The following is a 21,186-nucleotide window of genomic DNA, read 5'->3' on the forward strand; positions in this document are numbered from 1 at the left end:
CTTCCTCAGGCTGGGCACATTGAAGGAAGAGTTGGCTAGACCCTAGCAGAAAGGCCTGGGATCAGTGTCCTAGACAGAATCTTTGGGGGAATCATATATTAGATGGCAGAGGGCTCAGCCCCTGCAAATTCCTGACCCCTGGCCCAGAGCTGTGGGCGGTGCCCTGGCATGCTAGCCTTACTCTGCCATAACCAGATGCTGCTCCTGCATCACCCCTACCCCCCACCTGCTGGTCTGGGGCCTCTCCTTGGCCCTCCATGCATGGCTGCTGCTATGATGATTAGGAAGTAGGGAGGAGGTTTTGGCAGTGGGCTCCTGTTGCTATAATGACAGTGATGCCTGCTGGGCACCAGCTCCCTAGAGCCTAAGGTGGGCAGCAGGAAAAGCTAGTCAGGCTCTTGTGGCCAAGGTCCCAGGGCTAAGGGGAGGGTCCCCAGAGTCCTCTCTTCTCAGTGCCTTATGTCCCCCCACCCCCAACCTGAGGTGATTATGAGCATATAAATAGCCATGCAGTTATACACATGTAATTATTTCTGCATCCATGTACACACAAAGGGAGAAACAGTTATATAGATATAGTCATGGTCATATGTATAGAAATATAAACACACGGTCACGTTTCCAGATAATAGTCACACATATCCACGCTTACAATTATATGTATTTAGACGTGTATACAGATATCCATGGACATGTGCAGCCACACAAAATCACATACACAAACATCTTTACCCTCTAGGTCAGTCTATACAATTTTACAGGCACCCCTGACCACCCCTAACCACACAGTCATGTATGAAAAGCTGTAAACCTGCAGACACACTTGGATTAGCAAATACCTGTATGGACACAATCCTGTCCTTTTACACTTACATTCTCATAAAGTTTTTATCTAGGCTGGACTCTTGTGGAGCTTCTCTGAGGCTGGTACCACCGTGGGCAAGGGCTTGGCTTTTTGGAGGGAGGAAGACAGAAGAGATTCAGACCTTGGGGTGATAGGGCCTGTGTGGGGGTGAGGGAAGGACAGACTCTGAAGGTTCTTGCCACAAAGCTCCATTGTCAGAGGCCAGTAAACAGGCCCGGGGCGGGGGGATGGGGTTGGGGGGGGAGGTCAGGCAAACTGGTGGGTGAGATGGAAATCAGAACTGTCAGGGATAAGGCAGGGTGAGGGGATGTAGGGGGGAGAGAAGGGGGAAGCCAACTCATGAGCACGCTCAAGGATAGAAAGGATGGCCAGGACCCCATGGTTTTTTGTTGTAGATAATCTTGGCATTGGTGCAGGACTGTGATTCCCTCCTCTGGAACTAAGGTCAGGGCTCCTTCTGTGGCCAGGGTTAATTAAAGCTGTGGCTAGTGGTCTTGTTCTGTGATTAGGTGAGGGTCCAGCCCCTGGCCAAGATTAGAGCACAGTACCTTGCCAGAATCTAGAGTGAGTCTGTGACCAGTATTAAGATTCAATCTGATATAAATGATGGTACCAGAGATGTTGGGAGAAGGGGACCAGTTGAGGGGCCTGAGAGGTCAGAAGGGGGCTCGAAGAAAAGATGGATAATGGTAAGCTCAGACACAGAAGTGTTGAAGGTTTGTTAATTTTTTTGAACTAACCCTGTTCTGTAGAGCAAGGAGCTGGCCCTTTTTAGTATCTGAGGCAGGGCTATTCTAGGCATGAGACTTAGTGCTGTAGAAATATAGTCCCCTCCTCCCATGCCTGTGATCCAAAAAGAAGCACTATAGAGGCAGGATTTTTGAGATAGGGAAACTGAGGCATAGCATTTAGTCCTAGAGTGAGGGTCATCTAAGGGGGCACTTTGATGTCCAGCCTTTCAGGTAGCTGATGCCCAGGGAGCTGTTGTCATCTGAAACCCTAGAGATATAATCAGAACAGGATGGCGTTTCCTGGGCTCTCTGCCCACTTACTAGGTGTGCCCTGTGTGCCACTCATGTGGCATTCACTGAACCTACTGTATACATAATTCAGGGTTGAACCACCCTGTTGGGGAGATGAGATGAAGTAGGGCACTCACACATTGTTGGCCCTTGCCCTTAGAATGTTCATGTGGAACCATTTTTTTTAGAAATAAGTTTTTTGATTCCTTTTTTTTAAAATATATTGCATTTATTCATGGACACACATCCCCCCCTATTTATTCTTTACTCATCACAATGAGAAATGATCAAGCAAAGCTGGTTGATAAAGTGACTGCATCTGACAATATATACAGCATTCCACACCTGTAGTTCCCCACCTTTCTATCATAAGGAAGGATGTGCATGTAATTTTTTTCTTCTCTGGAATCAAGATTAGTCATTACAATTTTGGGAAACATTGTGTGAATATTGTTCTTCTGATCTTGAGTACTTCACTCTGCATATAAATTTTCCTGTGTTCCTCTGAATTCCTCATATTTGTCATTTTTTGGTAGCATAATCATATTCTATTACATTCATGAGCCATTTGTTCAGCCATCTCCCAACGATAGGCACCCATTGTGTTTCCAGTTTTTGGCTTCTGCAAAAAGAATTTCTCAAATACCAATATTTTGGTACATATGAGGCCTTTCTTTTTGCCTTTAATCTTGGAATAGATGCCTGGTATAATGGACTTTCTGAAGCAAAGGGTATAAGCAGCTTAGTCACTCTTCTTGTTTCTTAATCCTTGTGGTAGGCAGGGAGAAGGGAGATGAGGACAGGGGCAGTATCTGGCCTTTATTAGGGAACAGGAAAAAAAAGATTACATTGCTTAAGTCTTAGCTTCATACTTACGTGGTTGCTTAAACTGGTTGCCTCATCTGCCTGGTCATGGGCGGGGTCATATATAGAATGAAAAGGATCCAAGCAGATACGGTCCTTACCCTTGGAGAGTTTACAGTCTAATACAGAAAATACGATCCATCCACCTTTCCTGTAGTAATTCAGTAAACATTGTGGATACTTACAATCTAAGAGGGAAGATAAAATCTATATACATTCATTCAGTAAACATTATTGATGCCAGCAATGTGTAGAACCCAGAAAGGTAAATAACTCAGCAAATATTTATCATTCATCACATATGCTAAGCACCATGGATAAAAAACAAATCCTTGGGGTGGAGGAGAATTTGTTTCTGATATGTTCACAGATAGATATAACACAGGGTGGGAGTGATATGGGTAAAAGGCAGATCCAAACAATATACTTTAGAAATATTTGAGGCAGGAGAAGGCATGTTCAGCTGTGGAGATTAGGAGAGGATAACTGGAGGAGGTAACACCTGGCTTAACTTCTGAGCCTTGATGGAAGAGAAGCATTCTGAAAAATGAAGAAGGGAGTGCATTCCCAGCATGGGGAACAGCCTGTGCAAATTCACAGAAGTGGGAAATGTCATATTGAATTTGGAAAATAGCTAGTATTCCAGTACATGGAGAAGAATGATGTGAAATTGTGTCAGAAAGGTAGGTTGGAGCCAGATTGTAGAGGGCTTCAAATACCAGCCTAAGAAATTAGAATTTATAATTCAAAATTTATAAATCAAAGAGTTTATAATCTAGTAGGCCAGATAAGATAAGGATACAAATAACTATAATAGGAAACGGTATGAATGCACAAGAAAGGTATGAACCAAGTTTTATCACAGATCTGAGGAGGGACAGAGAATTTCCTGGTAGGGGTGGTTTAAAGAAAGCTTCTTAGAAGATGTGGCATTTGATCTGGTCCTCAAAAGAAGGAAAATATTTCAACCTGTAGAGATAGGAGGAAGCCACTGCAGGTATCCAGGACAGCAAGAGCAAAGGCAAGAAGGTGGGATAGTGTCTGGTATGGTCAGGCAATCATAGGATCTTAGATTTAGACCTGGAAGTAGTTCAGTTTGATCGACTTAGATGTGAAGCAATGTGAGATATTCAAAATTTGCTAAGTAGAGTAACTACTGAGGATTTATTGAATAGAATGTGGACATGATACCAGTGCAATTTCTTTTCTTTGTGACTGGGTTATACACAGAGTTGGGGGTGGAGACCAAAGATCTTTTATTATGTTTATATCTGGTTATTTCATTCCTTTGCTCAGAGACTTTCCATGCCTCTCTATTGTCTACCAAATGAAGTCCTGAGTCATTAACTTGGCATTCAAGGCTCCCAGCAATATGATTCTATGTTATAATTCCCTGAAAAATATTTTAGTGGATATATTTGATATCATTTCCAAATATGTCCATCCTTCTTTCCCTACTCATTGAGTCATCCCTTATAACAGAATAAAGAAGTTAAAAAAAAAAAATAGTTCAGGGGCCGCTAGGTGGTGAATAGAGAGCACTGGCCCTGGAGTCTAGAGGACCTAAGTTCAAATCCTGCCTCAGACACTTAACACTTAACTAGCCGTGTGACTTTGGGCGAATCACTTAATCCCAATTGTCCCTCCAAAAAGCACCCCCCCCAAAATAGTTCAGCAAAACTAACAATGTAGTCTGACATTCAGTAAAGCCTTATAGTATATTTAGAATTTCATACCTATACTCTCTCACTTCCAGAAAAACAGGAGAAACATTTTCTTATCTCTTCTTTGGGACCAAACTTGGTCATTATTTTATTGTTGTTGTCTCCATTTACATTGTTGTAATCATTTGGGTATATTTTTTCCTAATTATGTTTATTTTGCATCAGTTCATGTAAGTCTTCCTTTGCTTCTAATTGGTCATTATTTTCTGAATTCTTCTAATTGATCATTATTTTCTATTCCTTTTTTTTGATAATTTCCCTGGGTTTTAATCTTATTTGGTTTTATTTTACATCTTAACTGCTTATTTTGTTTTTATATATTAATTTCCAATTTCATCCCTTTCCCTTTCCTACCAAGGAAAGCCAATCCTTATAATAAAGTAGAATAAAAATGATGAAAGGGAGGTGCATTGCTTTGTCTCCTTATGAAATTCAACCTTAATCATTGTAAATACACAGTTTTTTTTTAAAATTTTTTTTGTTTTTTCCATTTATGTTGTTATAGTCATTGTATATATTGTTTTCCTGGTCTTGCTTACTTTACTCTAAAATCAATTCATATAAGTCTTCTAATGCTTCCAATATTTTCATGTATCATACTTTGCTGTTCCCCAATCAGTGGGTATCTACTTTGTTTCTAGTTCTATGCTACTTCAAAAAGTGCTGTTTTCACTCTCATCACCTGTACAATGCCTATCTATCCAAAAGAATCCAAATTAAGTTCTACTTCCTCTGAGAAGCCTTCCCTAATTCCACTTCCCTGGTCTGAAACAACCTTCAGACCTCACATGACTTCTTGTTTAGTGATTCTTTTGTATGTGTGTGCATGTGTGTGTGTATGTGTGTGTGTTTGTGTAAGTGTGTAATAATAGAGGATATAATAGATACTTGCATTGCTATCTTATCCACCTACAGAAATTACATGGGGGCAGAGACTAAGCTTTATTTACAATTGTTTTATCTCTTTTCCCAGCATCTAGCATTGTGCTCTGAATACAGTAGATGCTTAATATTTATTTTATGGTATTGACAAGTGAGAATGCCCTCATCAGTAAGATAGAGGGAACTTGCTGGTTTGGTCTCTTCACTTCCAAGCACAGGGGCACAGACTCTGCCTCTAAGGCCACTTTTGGGTGGGGAGTTTAGAGAATGTTTTGTAGATGGAGGCAGAACCACTGGAGCCAGTTTGGCCAGGGTGGTGTCTCCAAGGCCAGAGTCACTCTATCTCTTAATCAGTGACCTGGAAGCCAGAATGGAGTCTGTTCATTATGTTTGCAGAAGGTGCTGCTAATGCTTGGAGAGATTGGGATAGATTTCAAAGTGACCTTGATAAAAGAGAGAAATGACTTGGGGTGGCCAGGTGGCTCAGCGAGTAAGAGCACCGGCTCCAGTGTCGGGATGACCTGGATCAAATCCAGACTCAGATACTCAGCACCACACCCAGAAATAACTGGCCGTGAAACCTTGAGCAAGTTACTTAACCCCGATTGCTTTAAAAAAAAAAGAGAGAGAAATGACTTCATAAAAACAAGTTGAATTTCATCAGGGACAAGGTAAAAACAGTATATATGCAAGGACTTGAGCAGGGGGGGAGAGGGAGAAAGGGCAAGAAGAGAACCAACTCTATTCATTCTAGATAGTGGACAAAGGGACAGATACAAAGTCTTTTGAAAGAGCTGGGTGAATCCTGGAGGCAATTTGGAACTATACCCAAAGGGGTATTAAAATGTGCATATCCTTTGACCCAGCAATACCACTTCTAGGGCTGTATCCCAAAGAGATCAAACAAGTGGGAAAAGGACCTGTATGTACAAAAATATTTATAGTAGCAGGCAAAGAATTGGAAATTAAGGGATGCCCATCAACTGGGGAATGGCTGAACAAGTTGTGGTATATGAATGAAATGGAATACTATTGTGCTATAAGAAGTGAGGAGCAGATGGGTTTCATAATAACCTGGAAAGACTTATACGAACTGATGCTGAGTGAAGGCAGCAGAACCAGGAGAACATTGTACAAAGTTACAGACACATTGTATCTGTGATGACTAGCTTTGATAGACTTGGCTCTTCTCAGCAATGCAAGGTTCTAAGACAACTCCAAAAAACTCATGATGGAAAAGGCTATCCACATCCAGAGAAAGAATTATGGAGTTTGAATGCATATTGAAGCTAACTATTTGCTCTCTTTGTTTTGTTTTATTTCTTCTTTTTTGTGGTTCATCTCATTGGTTATAATTCTTCTTTACAACTTGACTATTGTGAAAATAAGTGAATGTGAAGGTATATGTAGAACCTATATTGGATTACATGTTGTCTTGGTGGGGGGAGGAGAAAGAGGGGAGAAAATTTGGAACTCAAAAACTTGTGGAACTGAATGTTTTAAACTAAAAAATAAATAAATGTAAAAGTAATAAAGAAAAGAGAAAGAGCTGTATGAGAGGGTCATAGTAGACCACAAGCTTTGTGACTTGTTTCTGTTGAATCTTAGAATAATAGAATTTCAAAGTTAGTAGGGATCTCAAAGGTAATCTTGCTATACCTGAGCAGCAATCCTTTCTACAGCATCCAAGATCTCTTACAAGGAATGGTCCTGCTTCTTTTTTAAAATTCTTTTTATTTTTCTTTAAGTATTTCCCAATTACATGTAATTATTTTAACAATCATTTTTTTAAAATTTTGTGTTCTATCTTCTTTCCCTCCCTCTTGCCCCTCTCCCCTCCTTGAGAAAACAAGCAATTTGATATTGATTATACATATGAAGTCATGCAAAACATATTCCCATATTAGCCATGTTACAAAAGAAAAACACAAAATAAAACAATAAAAATGAAGAAAGTTTCTGAAAAAGTGTGCTTCAATCTGCATTCTCTCCCTGGCGGAGGATAGCATTTTTCATCATAGGTCCTTTGGAATTATCTTGGATCATTGTCTTGATCAGAGTAGCTACGTTTTTCATAGTTGATCACCTTTACAATATTGGTGTTACTCCTGGTTCTACTCACTCACTTTGCATCAGTTCATATAAGTTTTCCCAGGTTTTTCCTGAAACAATCCTTCTCATCATTTCTTATAGCACAATAGTATTCTATCACCATCGTATAGCACAACTTGTTTAGCCATTCGCCAGCTTATGGACATCTCTTCAATTTCCAATTATTTGCCACCCCAAAAAGAGTGCTATAAATATTTTTGTACATGTAGGTCCTTTTCTGTTGTCTTTGATCTCTTTGGGATATAAAACTAGTCCTGGTATTGTTAGGTCAAAGGTGTGCACAGTTTTATAGCCCTTTTGGCATCATTCCAAATTTTTCTCCAGAATGGCTGGACTAGTTCACAACTCCAGCAGCAGTGTGTAAGTGTCCTAAATTTTCCCACATCCTCTCCAACATTTGTCATTTTCCTTTTTTGTCATGTTACCCAATCTGATTGGTATGTGGTGGTATCTCAGAGTTGTCTGAATTTACATTTATCTAATCAGTAGTGATTTAGGGCACTTTTTCATGTGGTTATTAAGACCTTTGATTTCTTCTTCTGAAAACTGCAAGCATTTTGTCATTTTCTCTTTCTGTCATGTTAGCCAAGTCTGATTGGTATAAGGCAGTATCTCAGAGGTCTGTGAATTTGCATTTATCTAATCAGTAGTGATTTAGAACATTTTAAAAATGGGACTATTGGTAAATTTGATTTCTTCTTCTGAAAACTGCTGGTTCATATGCTTTGACTATTTATCAACTTTAGAATAGCTCTTATTTTCATAAATTTGACCCAGCTCCCTATATATTTGAAAAATGAAGACTTTATCAGAGAAACTTGCTGTAAAATTATTTTCCTAGTTTCCTGTTTTCCTTCTAATTTTGACTGCATTGATTTAGTTTGTGCAAAAAATTTTAATTTTATGCAATTAAAATTATCCATTTTATTTCCCATGATCCTCTCTATCTCGTTTGGTCATAAATTCTTCCCTTTTTCTTATAGGTAGCTTTTTCCATGTTCCCCTGATTTGTTTGTGATATCACCATTTATGTCTTAGTCGTGTACTCATTTTGACCTTATCTTGATGTATGGTGTGAGATATACTTTCTGCCAAACAGCTTTCTAGTTCTAGAAATTTTTATCAAGTGTTGCATTCTTACCCCAAAAGTTTAGACCTTTGGATTTATCAAACACTGGATTACTATGGTAATTTACTACTGTGTACCAAATCTATTCCACTAATCCATAACCCTGTTTCTTAATCAGTACCAGATTGTTATTAATAATTAGCGCTTTGTAATATAGTTTGAAATCTGGTACTACTAGGCTACTTTCCTTAACATTTTTTTTCATTGATTTTCTTGATAATTCTTGACCAAAAAGTCAAGGTTCTTCCAGGTCAGTTTTGTTACTGTCTTTTCTAGCTCTATAAAATAACATTTTGATAGTTTGATTGGTATGGCACTGAAATAAGTAAATCAACTTGGGTAGAATTGTCATTTTTATTACATTGGCTCAACATACCCATGGGCAATTAATATTTTCACAATTGGTTAGATCTGTATTTGTGTGAAAAGTGTTTTGTAATTGTGTTCATATAATCCCTGGGTTTGTCCTGGAAGGTAGATTTCTAGGTATTTTTATATTGTTGGCAATTATTTTAATGAACTTTCTCCATCTCTTGCTGCTAGGTTTTGTGAGGAGTATATAGAAATACTGATGATTTATGTGGGTTTGTTTTATATCCATCAACTTTGTTGAAATTGTTAATCATTTCAATTAGTTTTTTTAGTTGATTCTCTAAGTATACCCTCATATCATCTTCAGAGAATGATAGTTTTGTTTCTTTGTTACCTTTTTTATTTCTTCAATTTGGTTTTCTTATCTTTAGCTAGCATTTCTAGTACATATTTAATAACAGTGGTGATAATGGACATCCTTGTTTCACTACTGATATTTTTGGGAAGGCTTCAAGTTTATACTTGTTATAGATAATGCTTGCTCTTGGTTTTAGGTAGATATAACTTATCATTTTAAGGAAAGCTCCATTTATTCCTATGCTTTCTAGTGTTGTTTTTTTTTTTAACAGGAATGGATATTGTAATTTTTTAAAGGCTTTTTCTACATCTGTTGAGATAATCATGTGATTTTTGTTGTTTTTATCATTGATATGGTCAATTATGCTGATAAGTTTTCCTAATACTGAACCGGTCTTATATTCCTAGTATAAATCCCATCTGATCATAGCATATGATCTTCATAATATATTTGTGTAATCTTTTTGCTAGTATTTTGTTTAAAAATTTTGCATCAATATTCATTAAGGAAATTGTTCTGTGGTTTTCTTTATCTGTTTTTCTCTCCCTGGTTTAGGTATCAAAAGCATATTTATGTCATAAAAGGAATTTGATAGGACTCCCTCTTTAGCTATTTTTTCAAATAGTTTACATAGTGTTGGAATTAATTGTTCTTAAATATTTTATAGAATTCACTTGTAAATCTACATAGTCCTCAGGGTTTTTTCTTAGGGAGCTCATTGATGGCTTGTTCAACTTCTTTTTTCTAAGATAAAGTTATTTATCTTATTTATTTCCTCTTCAGTTAATCTGAGAGGTTGATTTATTTATTTATTTTGCTTTTTTTGGAGTGGGGAAGGCAGGGCAATTGGGTTTAAGTGACTTGCCCAAGGTCACACAGCAAGTAAGCGTTAAGTGTCTGAGGTCCGATGTGAACTCAGGTCCTCCTGACTCCAGGGCTGGCACTCTATTTACTGTGTCACCTAGCTGCCCCTGTAGTTTATATTTTTATAAATATTTATCCATTTCAGTTAGATTGTCAGTTTTATTGACATATAATTAGGCAAAATAACTCCTAATAATTGCCTGAATTTTATCTTCATTGGTGGTACATTCATCCTTTTCATTTTTGATACCAGTAATTTGGTTTTCTTCTTTGTTTTTTAAAATCAAATTAACCAATGGTTTATCTATTTTACTTTTTTTCATAAACTCATCTCCTAGTTTCCCTTATTAGTTCAAAATTTTTTTTACTTTCAATTATATTACTCTCCTCTGACTTTCAGGATTTTCAGTTTGGTATTTAGTTGGGGATTTTAAATTTGTTTTCTTTTTCTTTTTGGAGGGCAATTGGGGTTAAGTGACTTGTCCAAAGTCACATAGCTAGTAAGTATGTCAAGTGTCCAAGGCAGGATTTGAACTCAGATCCTCCTGACTCCAGGGCCGGTGCTCTATTCATTGCACCACTTAGCTACCCCAATTTGTTCTTTTTCTAGGTTTTTTATTTTCATTCTCAATTCATTTATCTGCTCTTTATCTCTTTTATTGATAGAAGCATTTAGAGAAATGCATTTCCCGCTAAGTACTACTTTGGCGGCATCCCACAAATTTTGGAATGTTGTCTCATCATTTTCTTTAATGAAATTATTGATTATTTCTATGATTTATTCTATGACTCATTCATTCTTTAAGATTAAATTATTTAGGGGTGGGTAGGTGGCACAGTGATTAGAGCATGGGCCCTGGAATCAGGAATATCTGAGTTCAAATCTGGCCTCAGACACTTAATACTTATTAGCTGTGTGACCTTGAGCAAGTCACTTAACCCCAATTGCCCTGCCTTTCCCCCTCCAAAAAGGGAAAAAAAAATTAGATTATTTAGTTTTCAGTTAACTTTTAATCTGTGCATCCATGGCCCTTTATTAAATGTAACTTTTATTGCATTGTGGTCTGAAAAAGTACATTTAATATTTCTTCTTTCCTTCATTTGATTTGATGATTTTATGTCCTAATATGAAGTCATTTTTTGTGAAGGTACCATGTATAGATGAGAAAAAGTTATACTCCTTTCTATTCCCATTCAGTTTTCTCCAGAGAATTGTCATATCTAATTTTTCTAAGATTTTATTCATCTTTTTTACTTCTTTCTTATTTACTTTATGGTTATATTTATCTGGATCCAAGAGGGGAAAGTGAGTCCCCACCTAGTATAGTTTTACTGTCTATTTCTTCCTATAACTCATTTAACTTTTCCTTTAAGAACTTGGATGCTATGCTATTTGTGTATATATGTTTAGTAATGATATTTATTGTCTATGATTCCTTTTAGCACGATATAGTTTCCCTGCTTTTGTCTTTTAATTAAGTCTATTTTTGCTTTTGCTTTGTCTGAGATCATGATTGCTACTCCTGCCTTTTTTTACTTCAGCTGAAGCATAACAGATTCTGCCACAGTCCCTTATTTTAACTCTGTGTGTGTCTCTCTGTTTCAAGTGTGTTTCTTGTAAGCGATGTATTGTTGGATTCTAGGTTCTAATCCGTTCTGCTATCCACTTCTGTTTTATGGGTGAGTTCATCCTATTCATATTCATAGTTTTGATTATTAACTGTGTATTTCCCTCTATCCAGATTTCTTCTGTTTCTGTCTCTCTCTTTTTATCCTGTTCCTCTTCTGAAGTCTGTTTTGCCTAGGAGTTTTCATTTTGGGATCTCTTTCAGGTAGTGTTCAGTCGAATTCTTTCAGTTTCTTTTTTGTCCTCTGGTTTAAAGCCATTTGGGCAGCTTTCCTTGCTAATTTCTTGAAAGATAATATCTAGCTTCTTTCTTTGATCATGGCTTTCAGGTAATCCCATAATTCTTAATTCATCTCTCCTTGATCTGTTTTCCAGGTCACTTGTTTTTTCCGATGAGATATTTCACATTTTCTTCTATTTTTTCATCTTTTGACTTTGTTTTATTGTTTCTTGATATCTCATGGATTCATTAGCTTTTACTTGCTCAATTCTGATTTTTAAGGAATTATTTTCTCCAGTGAAATTTTGTACTTCTTTTTCCATTTGGACAATTGCTTTTTAAGGAATTCTTTTCTTCAGTGAATTTTTGTATTTTTTTCCAATTTTGTTTTTTTAAGGTGTTATTTTCTTTGATATTTTTTGTGTCTCTTTTATCAAGCTCTTAATTGTCTTTTCATAATTTTCTTCCTTTGCTTTCTTTTTTAACCTATTTTTTTTCTATCACTCTTATTTGATTTTGAAAATAATTTTTTTTAGATCTTCCAGAAATTCTTGTATTCAATTCACATTTTTTTCTCTGAGGCTTTGCTTATAACTATTTTGACTTCATTGTCTTGTTCTGAGTTTGTGTCTTGTTCTTCCCACTCATCCTAGTAACTTTTTATGGTCTGGTTCCTTTTTTGTTGTTTGCTCATATTTCCAGCCTGTTTTTTGATTTAGAACTTTATGTTAATGTTGAACTCTTTTCTCCACATTATGGAGGAGCCTTGTCTCAAACTTTAGGCTTTGTCACATTGCTGTTTTTAGAGCTACTTCTATAGATTTAGAAGTTTTCAGTGCTTCGAAGGTAGTATGATCTGGGGGGAGGTGAGGTCATTGTTTTCCTTGTCTGCACTCTAGTTTTCACCCAGGAAGGGTCCCTGATCCTTTGGGATTGTAGTCAGTACTGCTCCTCAGGGACCCTGCTCCCATGAGACCAAAAATAATACTATTCCTCATGGTCCCTGATCCTTTGGGACCAGAAGTGATACTGCCCCTCTAGACAGAAAGTGCTCCCTTCCACCCTTGAACTAAGATCCAGAAGTGGGTATAGCCAATGGAAATGTCAAGCAATGTCAAGCCCTATGCCCAGTGCTAGCATAGGGCTTCCTTGTAATCTCTTTCTGACCAGTTGCCAGGTCCCCTTACCATCTTTGGCTTGAGAACTCCTGAAACTGCTTTTGTTTCTGTCACCACCACCTAGTTGCACCACTAGTGTTTCATCCACATGGGCTCCAACTCAGCCAGTATCATATTGAGTTGGCTGTCTACTAAACCTCCAGTTCTTTTTCACACAAACTTTGACCTAGCTGTATCTCATCTATACTGTTCTTATGCATATAACTATGTAAGCATTTCCATTAAATTTCAGCATGTTAGATTGACTGATTGTTTAAACCTGATTAGACTTGTTTTGGAAACCAGTGTCATTCAACTTGTTAGCTTTTGGTTTAAAAAAAAATCTCATTCTTGGTATTTTAAAATTTGTTATAATTATTTATTAACATATCCTTACTCTATCCCTTAACTAATAGGATTTGTGACAAAGATTAAAGAAAGTGAAAAAAATCAGTTTAACAAAACCATTGATCATATCTCACAGAATACATAATATTCCATACCCATAGTCTCCCATCTCTACAATAATACAGTTTCTCAGCTCTTCTTTGATCATTATAATTACACAGTGTTTCCTCTGTCTCTCTCATTCATTTTTTTTTTTTAAAGCAATCGGGGCTAAGTAACTTGCTCAAGGTTACACGGCCAGGTGTTTCTGGGTGGGTGCTGAGTGTCTGAGCCTGGGATTCGATCTCCAGGTCTTCTCAACACTGGAGCCGGTGCTCTTACTTGCTGTGCTACCTGGCCGCCCCCCTCTCTCATTCATTCTTTCCCCTCATTTACATTGTTGTAATCATTTGGGTATATTGTTTTTGTAGTTCTGCTTACTTCATTCTGCATCAGTTCATTTAAGTCTCCCTATGCTTCTCTGAATTCTTTGTTTATTGTTTCTTATGGGGCAGTAATAATCTATTCAATATATTTATGTACCATGATTTGTTTACTATTCCTCAATTGATGGGCATCTTTTTTATTTCTAGTTCTTGGCTTCCACTAAAAGGACTGCTATGAATATTTTGGTAGAGATAGGATCTTTCTTTCTGTCTTTGACTTCTTCAAGTACATGAATTGTAGTGGGATCTGTGGGTCAAAGAGTATGAATTTTTTACTGACTTTTTAAAAATCAGAATTCCAAATTTCTTTCCCATCTTTAGAGTTTGCTTTGTTTTGTTTTTTTGAGGAGGAAGGCAAGGCAATTGTGGTTAAGTGACTTGCCCAAGGTCACCCAGCTAGTAAATGTCACATGTCCGAGGGCACATTTGAACTCAGGTCCTCCTGACTCCAGGGCAAGTGCTCTATTCACTGTGCCACCTAGCTGCCCCTAGAGTTTGTTTTTAATATATTTTTAAAAAAACTGACGTGTTCCTGGGATTGAAGCAATGGGATCAAAAATTGATAAACACGAAAAGCAACATTCAAGGTTTGGTGAAAAGAGCCGTTATATTGGGAGTCAGAATGAGTAAATTCTGGTCCCAGCTATGCCACTCATGATCTAAGTTACAAGACCTTGAATAAATTGCTGCTCTCTGAACTTCAGTTTGTAAAATCAGGGAGTTATATTAGATGGTCTCTGAGGTCCTTTGCACCTCTGTCATTATTTGACTAAGATTTGATAACTATGAAGTACTTAAATGCATGGGGAAGAGGGTCCATATTCAAGGAATTTTCTGACCCTAGAAGGGCAAAGAACAGGGTTCTTAACCAGCAGTCTGTGGACTTTTAAAATATTTTAATAACTGTATTTCAATCTCCTACTTCTTATTTTATGCTCTTAAAAAACATTATTCTGAAAAGAGGGCTGTAGGTGTCATCAGACTGCCAAAAGATCCATAATGCAAAAAGGGTTCTACAACATCTCACACTGTTTATCAAGATAAGGTCAAAATGGGTACATGCTTAAGACATAAAGGGTGATATCATAAGCAAGTTAGGGGAGCATGGAAAAAGTTACTTGTAATATCTATGGAAAAGGAAAGAGTTTATGACCAAACAAGAGATAAGAGAGGATCATGGGAAGTAAAATGGATAATTTTGATTACATGAAATTAAATTTTTTTTGCACAAACTAAATCAATGCAGCCAAAATTAGAAGGAAAACAGGAAACTGGGAAAATATTTTTTATAGCAAGTTTCTCTGATAAAAGACTCATTTCTCAAATATATAAGGAACTGAGAGTCAAATTTGTAAAAATAAGAGCCATTCCCCAGTTTCCCCAGTTGGTAAGTAGTCAAAGGATATGAGCAGACAGTTTTCAGAAGAAGAAATCAAAGTTATCAATAGTCACATAAAAAATACTCTAAATCACTAATAATTAGATAAATACAAATTAAAACAACTCCAAGATACCACTGCACACCTATCTGAGTGACTAACATGACAGAAAAGAAAAATAACAAATGTTAAAGAGGATGCATTGTTGGTGGAGTTGTGAACTAGTCCAACCATTCTGGAGAACAATTTGGAATAATGGCTCTGAAACTATGCAACTTTGACCTAACAACGTCTCTGCTAGGTTTGTATCCCAAAGAGATCAAGTACAAGGGAAAGGGACCTATATGTACAAAAATGTTTATAGCAGCTCTTTTTTTTGTGGTGACAAAGGATTGCAAATTGAGGGGATGTGCATCTTTTCCTTTTTTTTTTTTTGGCCAGCATAGCTAATATAGAAATATATTCTGCTTGATTTCATATGAATAATTGATAAATTGCTTGCCTTCTCAAGATTGGGGGAGGGGCAGGAGGAGGGAGAGAATTTAGAACTCAAAAGAAAAAAATGAATGTTAAAAAAATAACAAATAAACATCAACAAGCAAAATAAAATCATTAGAGGCATCGATGGTTCCTATTTCACTTCTCTTTAGACCATTCTTATTTGACAGCGCTTATTTGGTCAAGAGCAGTGTGGGGTGCCAAAATGAGCAAATGCCTAGGTATCATTAGTTTTGGCTTCTAGGTCTAGCCCTCACACTAATTAGTTGTATGACTTTGGGTAATTCACTTAAACTTATGTTTGTTTTTTAAGTTAAAAAAAAAGCCCTGTTCTAGGAACTGAGGGTCTTCACTGCCAACACTCTTTGCCCTGTAGTGCTGATAGAACCTGGAGGAGAAATTTTGGTTCTGTCTTGTGACCCATCCCCCTTCATCCCTTTTCAAGGTCAGAGGTCACTTCTGACAACCCACCTACCTTTCCCTACTGTCTCTGGGCTTAGCTGGCATAGTAGTTGGGCCTCTGCCCTAGTTCTTTCACCAGTGAGCACACTTGTGGGCTTGTTGCATTCAGCTTGTAGCAGCTGAACTGACCTTTGGTTACCCCTGCAATGCTGGGAGCACTGTCTCCTGGCACTGCCAGGAATATGGGCAGCACATGTCTTGTGCATTGGCAGAAAAAATTGGCTACATCTCTGGCCAGGAGGTATGCAACTCCCCATGGCTCCTCAGGAGGAACGTGGACATGGGTGATCCCAGGAATGAGAACTAACATCATACTGCCTAGGGCCTTGGTTGGGAACACCCATCCCCTTTGTCCAGTGGGGATAACTCCTTCACCCCTTCAAAATCCCCATTCCCATAGATTTCCTTCCTGTGGTGACTGCTTCTCATGCTGTGTGCTCCAGACTTACTCAGCTGGGCCCTGGAATTCCTTGATCAGTGCCAATTTAAATAGCAGGGCACTGCCCACCAATAACTAAGTTATGCCCACAGTACACGCCCTGGGTCACTGCTAAGGCAACCTTCCTTTGGCTCCTTCTGTAACACCCCCTCTACAACTTTCTTTCCCCTGTGGAATCTTTAGCCTTTAAAGGCATCTTTCTGCCTGCCTGACCTGGTGCAGTCCCCCAGGACTGGAGAAGATTCCCTTCTGAGACGGGAATGGTAGAATTTGGCTAGGAACCTTGTTATTGGGAGCTACCTATCAGAAAATGATGTATGGTTTTACTGCCCATGCTTTCAGGGCTGGTAAAGAGCCTTTTGTTGTGGAGGGCATCTTGGGAAGGACATTAGCTAGTGCTGTGGTGTGTAGGGGACAGGGAGCATAATGTGGGGAGAACAGAGAATAAAATGAGGACAAATTTGAGCAAAAGGGAAGGGCTGGAGCTGAGGGGAAGACCTAAGGCCTGAGCACCACCTCATAGATCTATCTGCCTGGGTCCCAGTGGGAACCCAACCTCAGCTGCCCTTGATGCAATTTAATTAACTTCCACAAGCATTTCTTTCATACTTGCCAAGTACCAGGCAATGAGCACAGCCTGGAGATAAAAAGACAAAAATTAAACAGTTTTTACCCTCAAAGAACTTCCTTTCAATTTAGAAGCTTCCATTCTTAGGTAAGGGCCCCCAATTCTTCCCTGCTGAGCACAAATGTATACCTGGAGGGTGGAAACTTGGGTCCTTTTCCTGGTCCATCTCATGGGCTAATAGATCTATAGCTGGAAGTGATCTAGTCCAATATTCTCATTTTACAGATGAGGAAATTGAGTCATAGGGAAGTTAAATGACTTGTCCAGTGTTTCACAGGGAGTAAGCATCAGGGGTGGGATTTGAACCAAGGTCTTTTGACTCCAGTCAGACTTTTCTATGGTACTGTTGGATACCATGCAAGTCCAGGCTCCTTTTTGAGTCTCAGCTTTTCTCTCTGTGTCATGGAGAGAACCCATATCCAGCTTGGAGACTCTCTTTTGAGGCATCAGTGATATTTGGGGAAAACACTTCTGGAAGTTAGGTAGGGGGGAAGCTTTATTCATATCAGATTAGAGGAGGTGATTGCCCGTCAGTATTCCTAGATCCTCTTGTTTCCCATGACTCCCATCCCACCTTCCTCACCTCATATTGGAACATCCTCCCCTTCCCAGCTCTGTTCAGTCAACATGGAGCTAGGAATATATTGATAGGCAAGAAGGTTCTCAAGTATCACAGCAGCTCTGTCCTTGGTTACATTGAGGCTATGCTTTGGTTCCAGTTCCTCTGTCCCGCATCCACCCTCACCCCTCAGTATAACAATCCCAGGGAAAATTCCATCCTAGACTCTCCTTACTCTTCTTCCTTATCTGAATCCTGTGTCTTGGACCATGGAGATAAGAGTTTCTGAAGGTGGCTGTTCTTACTTTTCCTTTCTCTCTGTCCATAGTGGGTTCTGGCCTTCGAGATCTTCATCCCCCTTGTTCTCTTCTTCATCCTCCTTGGGCTGCGGCAAAAGAAACCTACCATCTCAGTGAAAGAAGGTGAGGTAGAGGCCATTGGCTGGGGTTGGGGGGAGGGTGCTGGAGAAGACCATTGAAAAATAACAGGCTTCAAATCCTGACTCAGTCACTTATCACCTAGGTGACTTTAGGTAAGTCATTTAACCACTCTTGGTTTCCTCATTTATAAGATAAAATGGTTGAATTGGGTGAATCCAATGAATCCAATCAATGGGAAGGAGAAAGTGTACCCCACTCATAATTTAGCCTATCACAGAGCAGGGTAGATGATATGTCTGAGAGGGGTAGGGGGGTGTTGGAGAGGGGGAAGCCTAGGAAGACAGGGAAGGGGTTTGGAACAGGGAAAGGAGGGAGGGATTGGGGAGGGAAAAATATTCAAGATGGGAGGAGATCCAGAAAGGCCTAGAAGGTGGGGAGAGATGGTGTCTTCATCATGTCTATTCACGTAATGGTGTATTTGCATGTCTATTCCATGTATGCACATGTGTGCATGTGTGTGCACACAGGAACTTGTATTTCAGCCTCTCCTCAGCCTGGGCCCAGGTAATGAAGTGGACATGGCCAACCAGGCTGCCTGCTGGAGGAGTTGTCTTCGGGTCACCACCATTTGCTTTGCATTCAAGGGCTAAGATGCCCCTGCCTCAGCTTCCTCACCTCCCATTCACCATTTTTTTTGTGTGTTTTTGGTTCTCTTCTCCCCTCCCCCCACCTCCATTCTCTCATGCATGTTCTCTTCTTTTCTTCCTTCTGCATTTCTGTGCCTGTCTGAATCCCTTGCATGACCAGTCTGTAAGTTCTAACCTCCCTCTGCCCCCTTCCCTTCCAACGACCCCCAAAGTAGTCTGGGAAATGGCTGGTAGATTCCTGGCTGCTTTTCTGATTCCTCTTCCCACCCTTCTGTTTGCCCTCCCCTCTTTAGGGCTCTGGGATAGTTCTGGTGGGCTAGGCGGGGTGTCCCTCTTGGGAAGGCAGGATGTTAGTGTTTCCCACAGGTTAGCTCGGGCACTTCTGCTGCTTGCTCGTCTCACCTTTGCTTCCTGGTTTGTACAATTTCTTTGTTAATACCTTGGTTCCACCCAAGGTCCAAGGAAGGCAGGCTTTGGGGAGGCAGACTCAGTTCTTGGCCTTCTCTGCACTAGGCTCCAGCCCTGCGCAACTATGTCAGGTCTAGGGGAGCTGGTTCTTTACCCAGGAAAAGCAATGAAGTATGAATACAAGGAAATAGAATTCAGTTTTTAGTTTGTAGCAGGAGCCCCAGGGAAGGCATTGTAGGACTGAAGGAAAGTCCTTAGGTTGTTAAAAAATCCTGCCCTGGAACCTTGGATTATCTATTTCTATCAGTTCCTCAGGGGGAACATCCCCTTATACTGGGGTCATGAATTGGCCACAGAAGTAGCCAGGCAATGGACTCTCCAGACAGGCCCCAAAGCTAGGCTGGTTCCTTTTTTCTTCCTATCAGGTAATGGGGTAGATGTTCCACACAGAGGTGGGGAAGGGAAGGGGAGTACCCTTGGGCATCATTATACCCCAGGTGACAACTTCTGTGCTTGAGGGGGGAGGGGACCTAGGCCAGTTTCCATCTAATTTTCCTAGGTTGGCCTAGCTAAACCTCACTGAAGAGCTAACTCCCTCTTAGTGAGGGCTAGTCTGGGGCTGGGACCTACCTGTGTCTCTTCTCCTCACCCCCTTCCCTACTCAGTCCAATTTCCATTAGGGGCTACCCCTCCTGGGCCCTGATCCCCTGTAACCATGGGCTTCCTGAGGGGCTTATCTGAAATAGCTGAATTGCTGAGATGAGAGAAAAAAAATTGGGGTAGAAATTTCAGGAGAGATAAGATGATTATTCCCCCCCCCCCTTCAAGAGTATGGATAAAGGCATTACTTGAAAGTGGGGGGAGGGATGGAAGCAAGAATCCTGGGGGAAGGGATGGGGGCCTTGGTACATATCCATCACACACTATCCTAGGGCTAAAGGGAGGCAGGCAGCTTTTCCCTCTTACACCCTCCCTCCAGTTCTTCCCTATAGACTGTGGGGCTTGGCTGGGGGAGGGGACATGGGCTTCTATTGATAAACTGCATTCACTGCTCAGCTAATTAGTCAGCCTGAGAAGTTAGAAGTCACTGTGTACCTGTGGGACATATCTGCTGGCTTGTCCCCCAAGAACCTAGGATGTCTCCTGTACTAACTTACATTGGCCATGCCAAAACTACAGGGTCACCCCTGACTTCCTGACATCCTGTGGAGGGTGGACCACCACTTATACTGGGAGGTAAGGGCTTCCCTTGGGCCATAAGCCCTTTGACTTCTGACTTGTACTGGCTGTGCCTGAAACAACTTCCTGGCCCCAATCTCTGACTTAACCTGCTGTACTGCTCTGGGCTGGGCATTCTATTTCTATGTCCCTATCTCTATCTCCTCCTCTCTCTTCTCTCTGTGACTCTTTCCTCTTTGTCTGGCTCTTTTTCCTGGTGTCTCTCTCCTCTCTCCTCTGTTCTCTATCTCTATTTCTCTTTCTGTGTCTCCCTTTCTCTTTTCTACAAACTCTCACTTCTCCCCTGTCCTCCTCATCTCTCTCCTCCCTTCCTAGCATACTACACAGCATCACCCCTCACCTCGGCGGGCATCCTACCTGTTATGCAGTCCCTTTGTCCTGATGGTCAGCGGGATGAATTTGGCTTCCTCCAGTATTCAAACTCCACGTGAGTACCTACTGCCAGAGTCTGTGTTCCTCCCTGGGCTTGCTCCCAGAGGTTACCTATTTCCGCCAGCCTTTGAGAGTCTCTCCTTGTCTGGCACTGCCTGTGTCTGGGAAATGTCCCCATACCAGTTTTCCTCCCCAACGTCCTACAT

At 39.8% G+C, this 21,186-nt stretch overlaps 1 protein-coding gene and 1 long non-coding RNA gene across 5 annotated transcripts in view; one reads left to right on the forward strand and one right to left on the reverse strand.

The window, feature by feature from the left end:
• ABCA2 (ATP binding cassette subfamily A member 2) overlaps positions 1 to 21,186 on the forward strand; it is a 72,759-nt gene that overhangs the window by 9,566 nt on the left and 42,007 nt on the right. For 3 of the 4 annotated variants that reach the window (XM_069107520.1, XM_069107519.1, XM_069107518.1), the window contains exons 2-3: positions 18,263 to 18,356; positions 20,924 to 21,035. In XM_069107520.1, the coding sequence (XP_068963621.1) occupies positions 18,263 to 18,356; positions 20,924 to 21,035 (206 nt within the window). Of the gene's footprint in view, positions 1 to 18,262; positions 18,357 to 18,816; positions 20,606 to 20,923; positions 21,036 to 21,186 lie in introns of those variants that run through there. The other variant, XM_069107521.1, reaches the window with a different exon arrangement.
• LOC138176709 (uncharacterized) lies at positions 1,984 to 21,087 on the reverse strand. Its single transcript, XR_011172370.1, has 3 exons — positions 20,966 to 21,087; positions 18,240 to 18,319; positions 1,984 to 2,704 (listed from the first exon to the last, which is right to left on the reverse strand). It is a non-coding gene; the product is annotated as an uncharacterized lncRNA (long non-coding RNA).

Source organism: Petaurus breviceps, unplaced genomic scaffold (assembly GCF_028583685.1).
Source record: "Petaurus breviceps papuanus isolate PSGF00001 unplaced genomic scaffold, PetGlider_PUasm1.0 90137, whole genome shotgun sequence".
In the NCBI taxonomy this organism is placed as follows: Eukaryota; Metazoa; Chordata; class Mammalia; order Diprotodontia; family Petauridae; genus Petaurus; species Petaurus breviceps.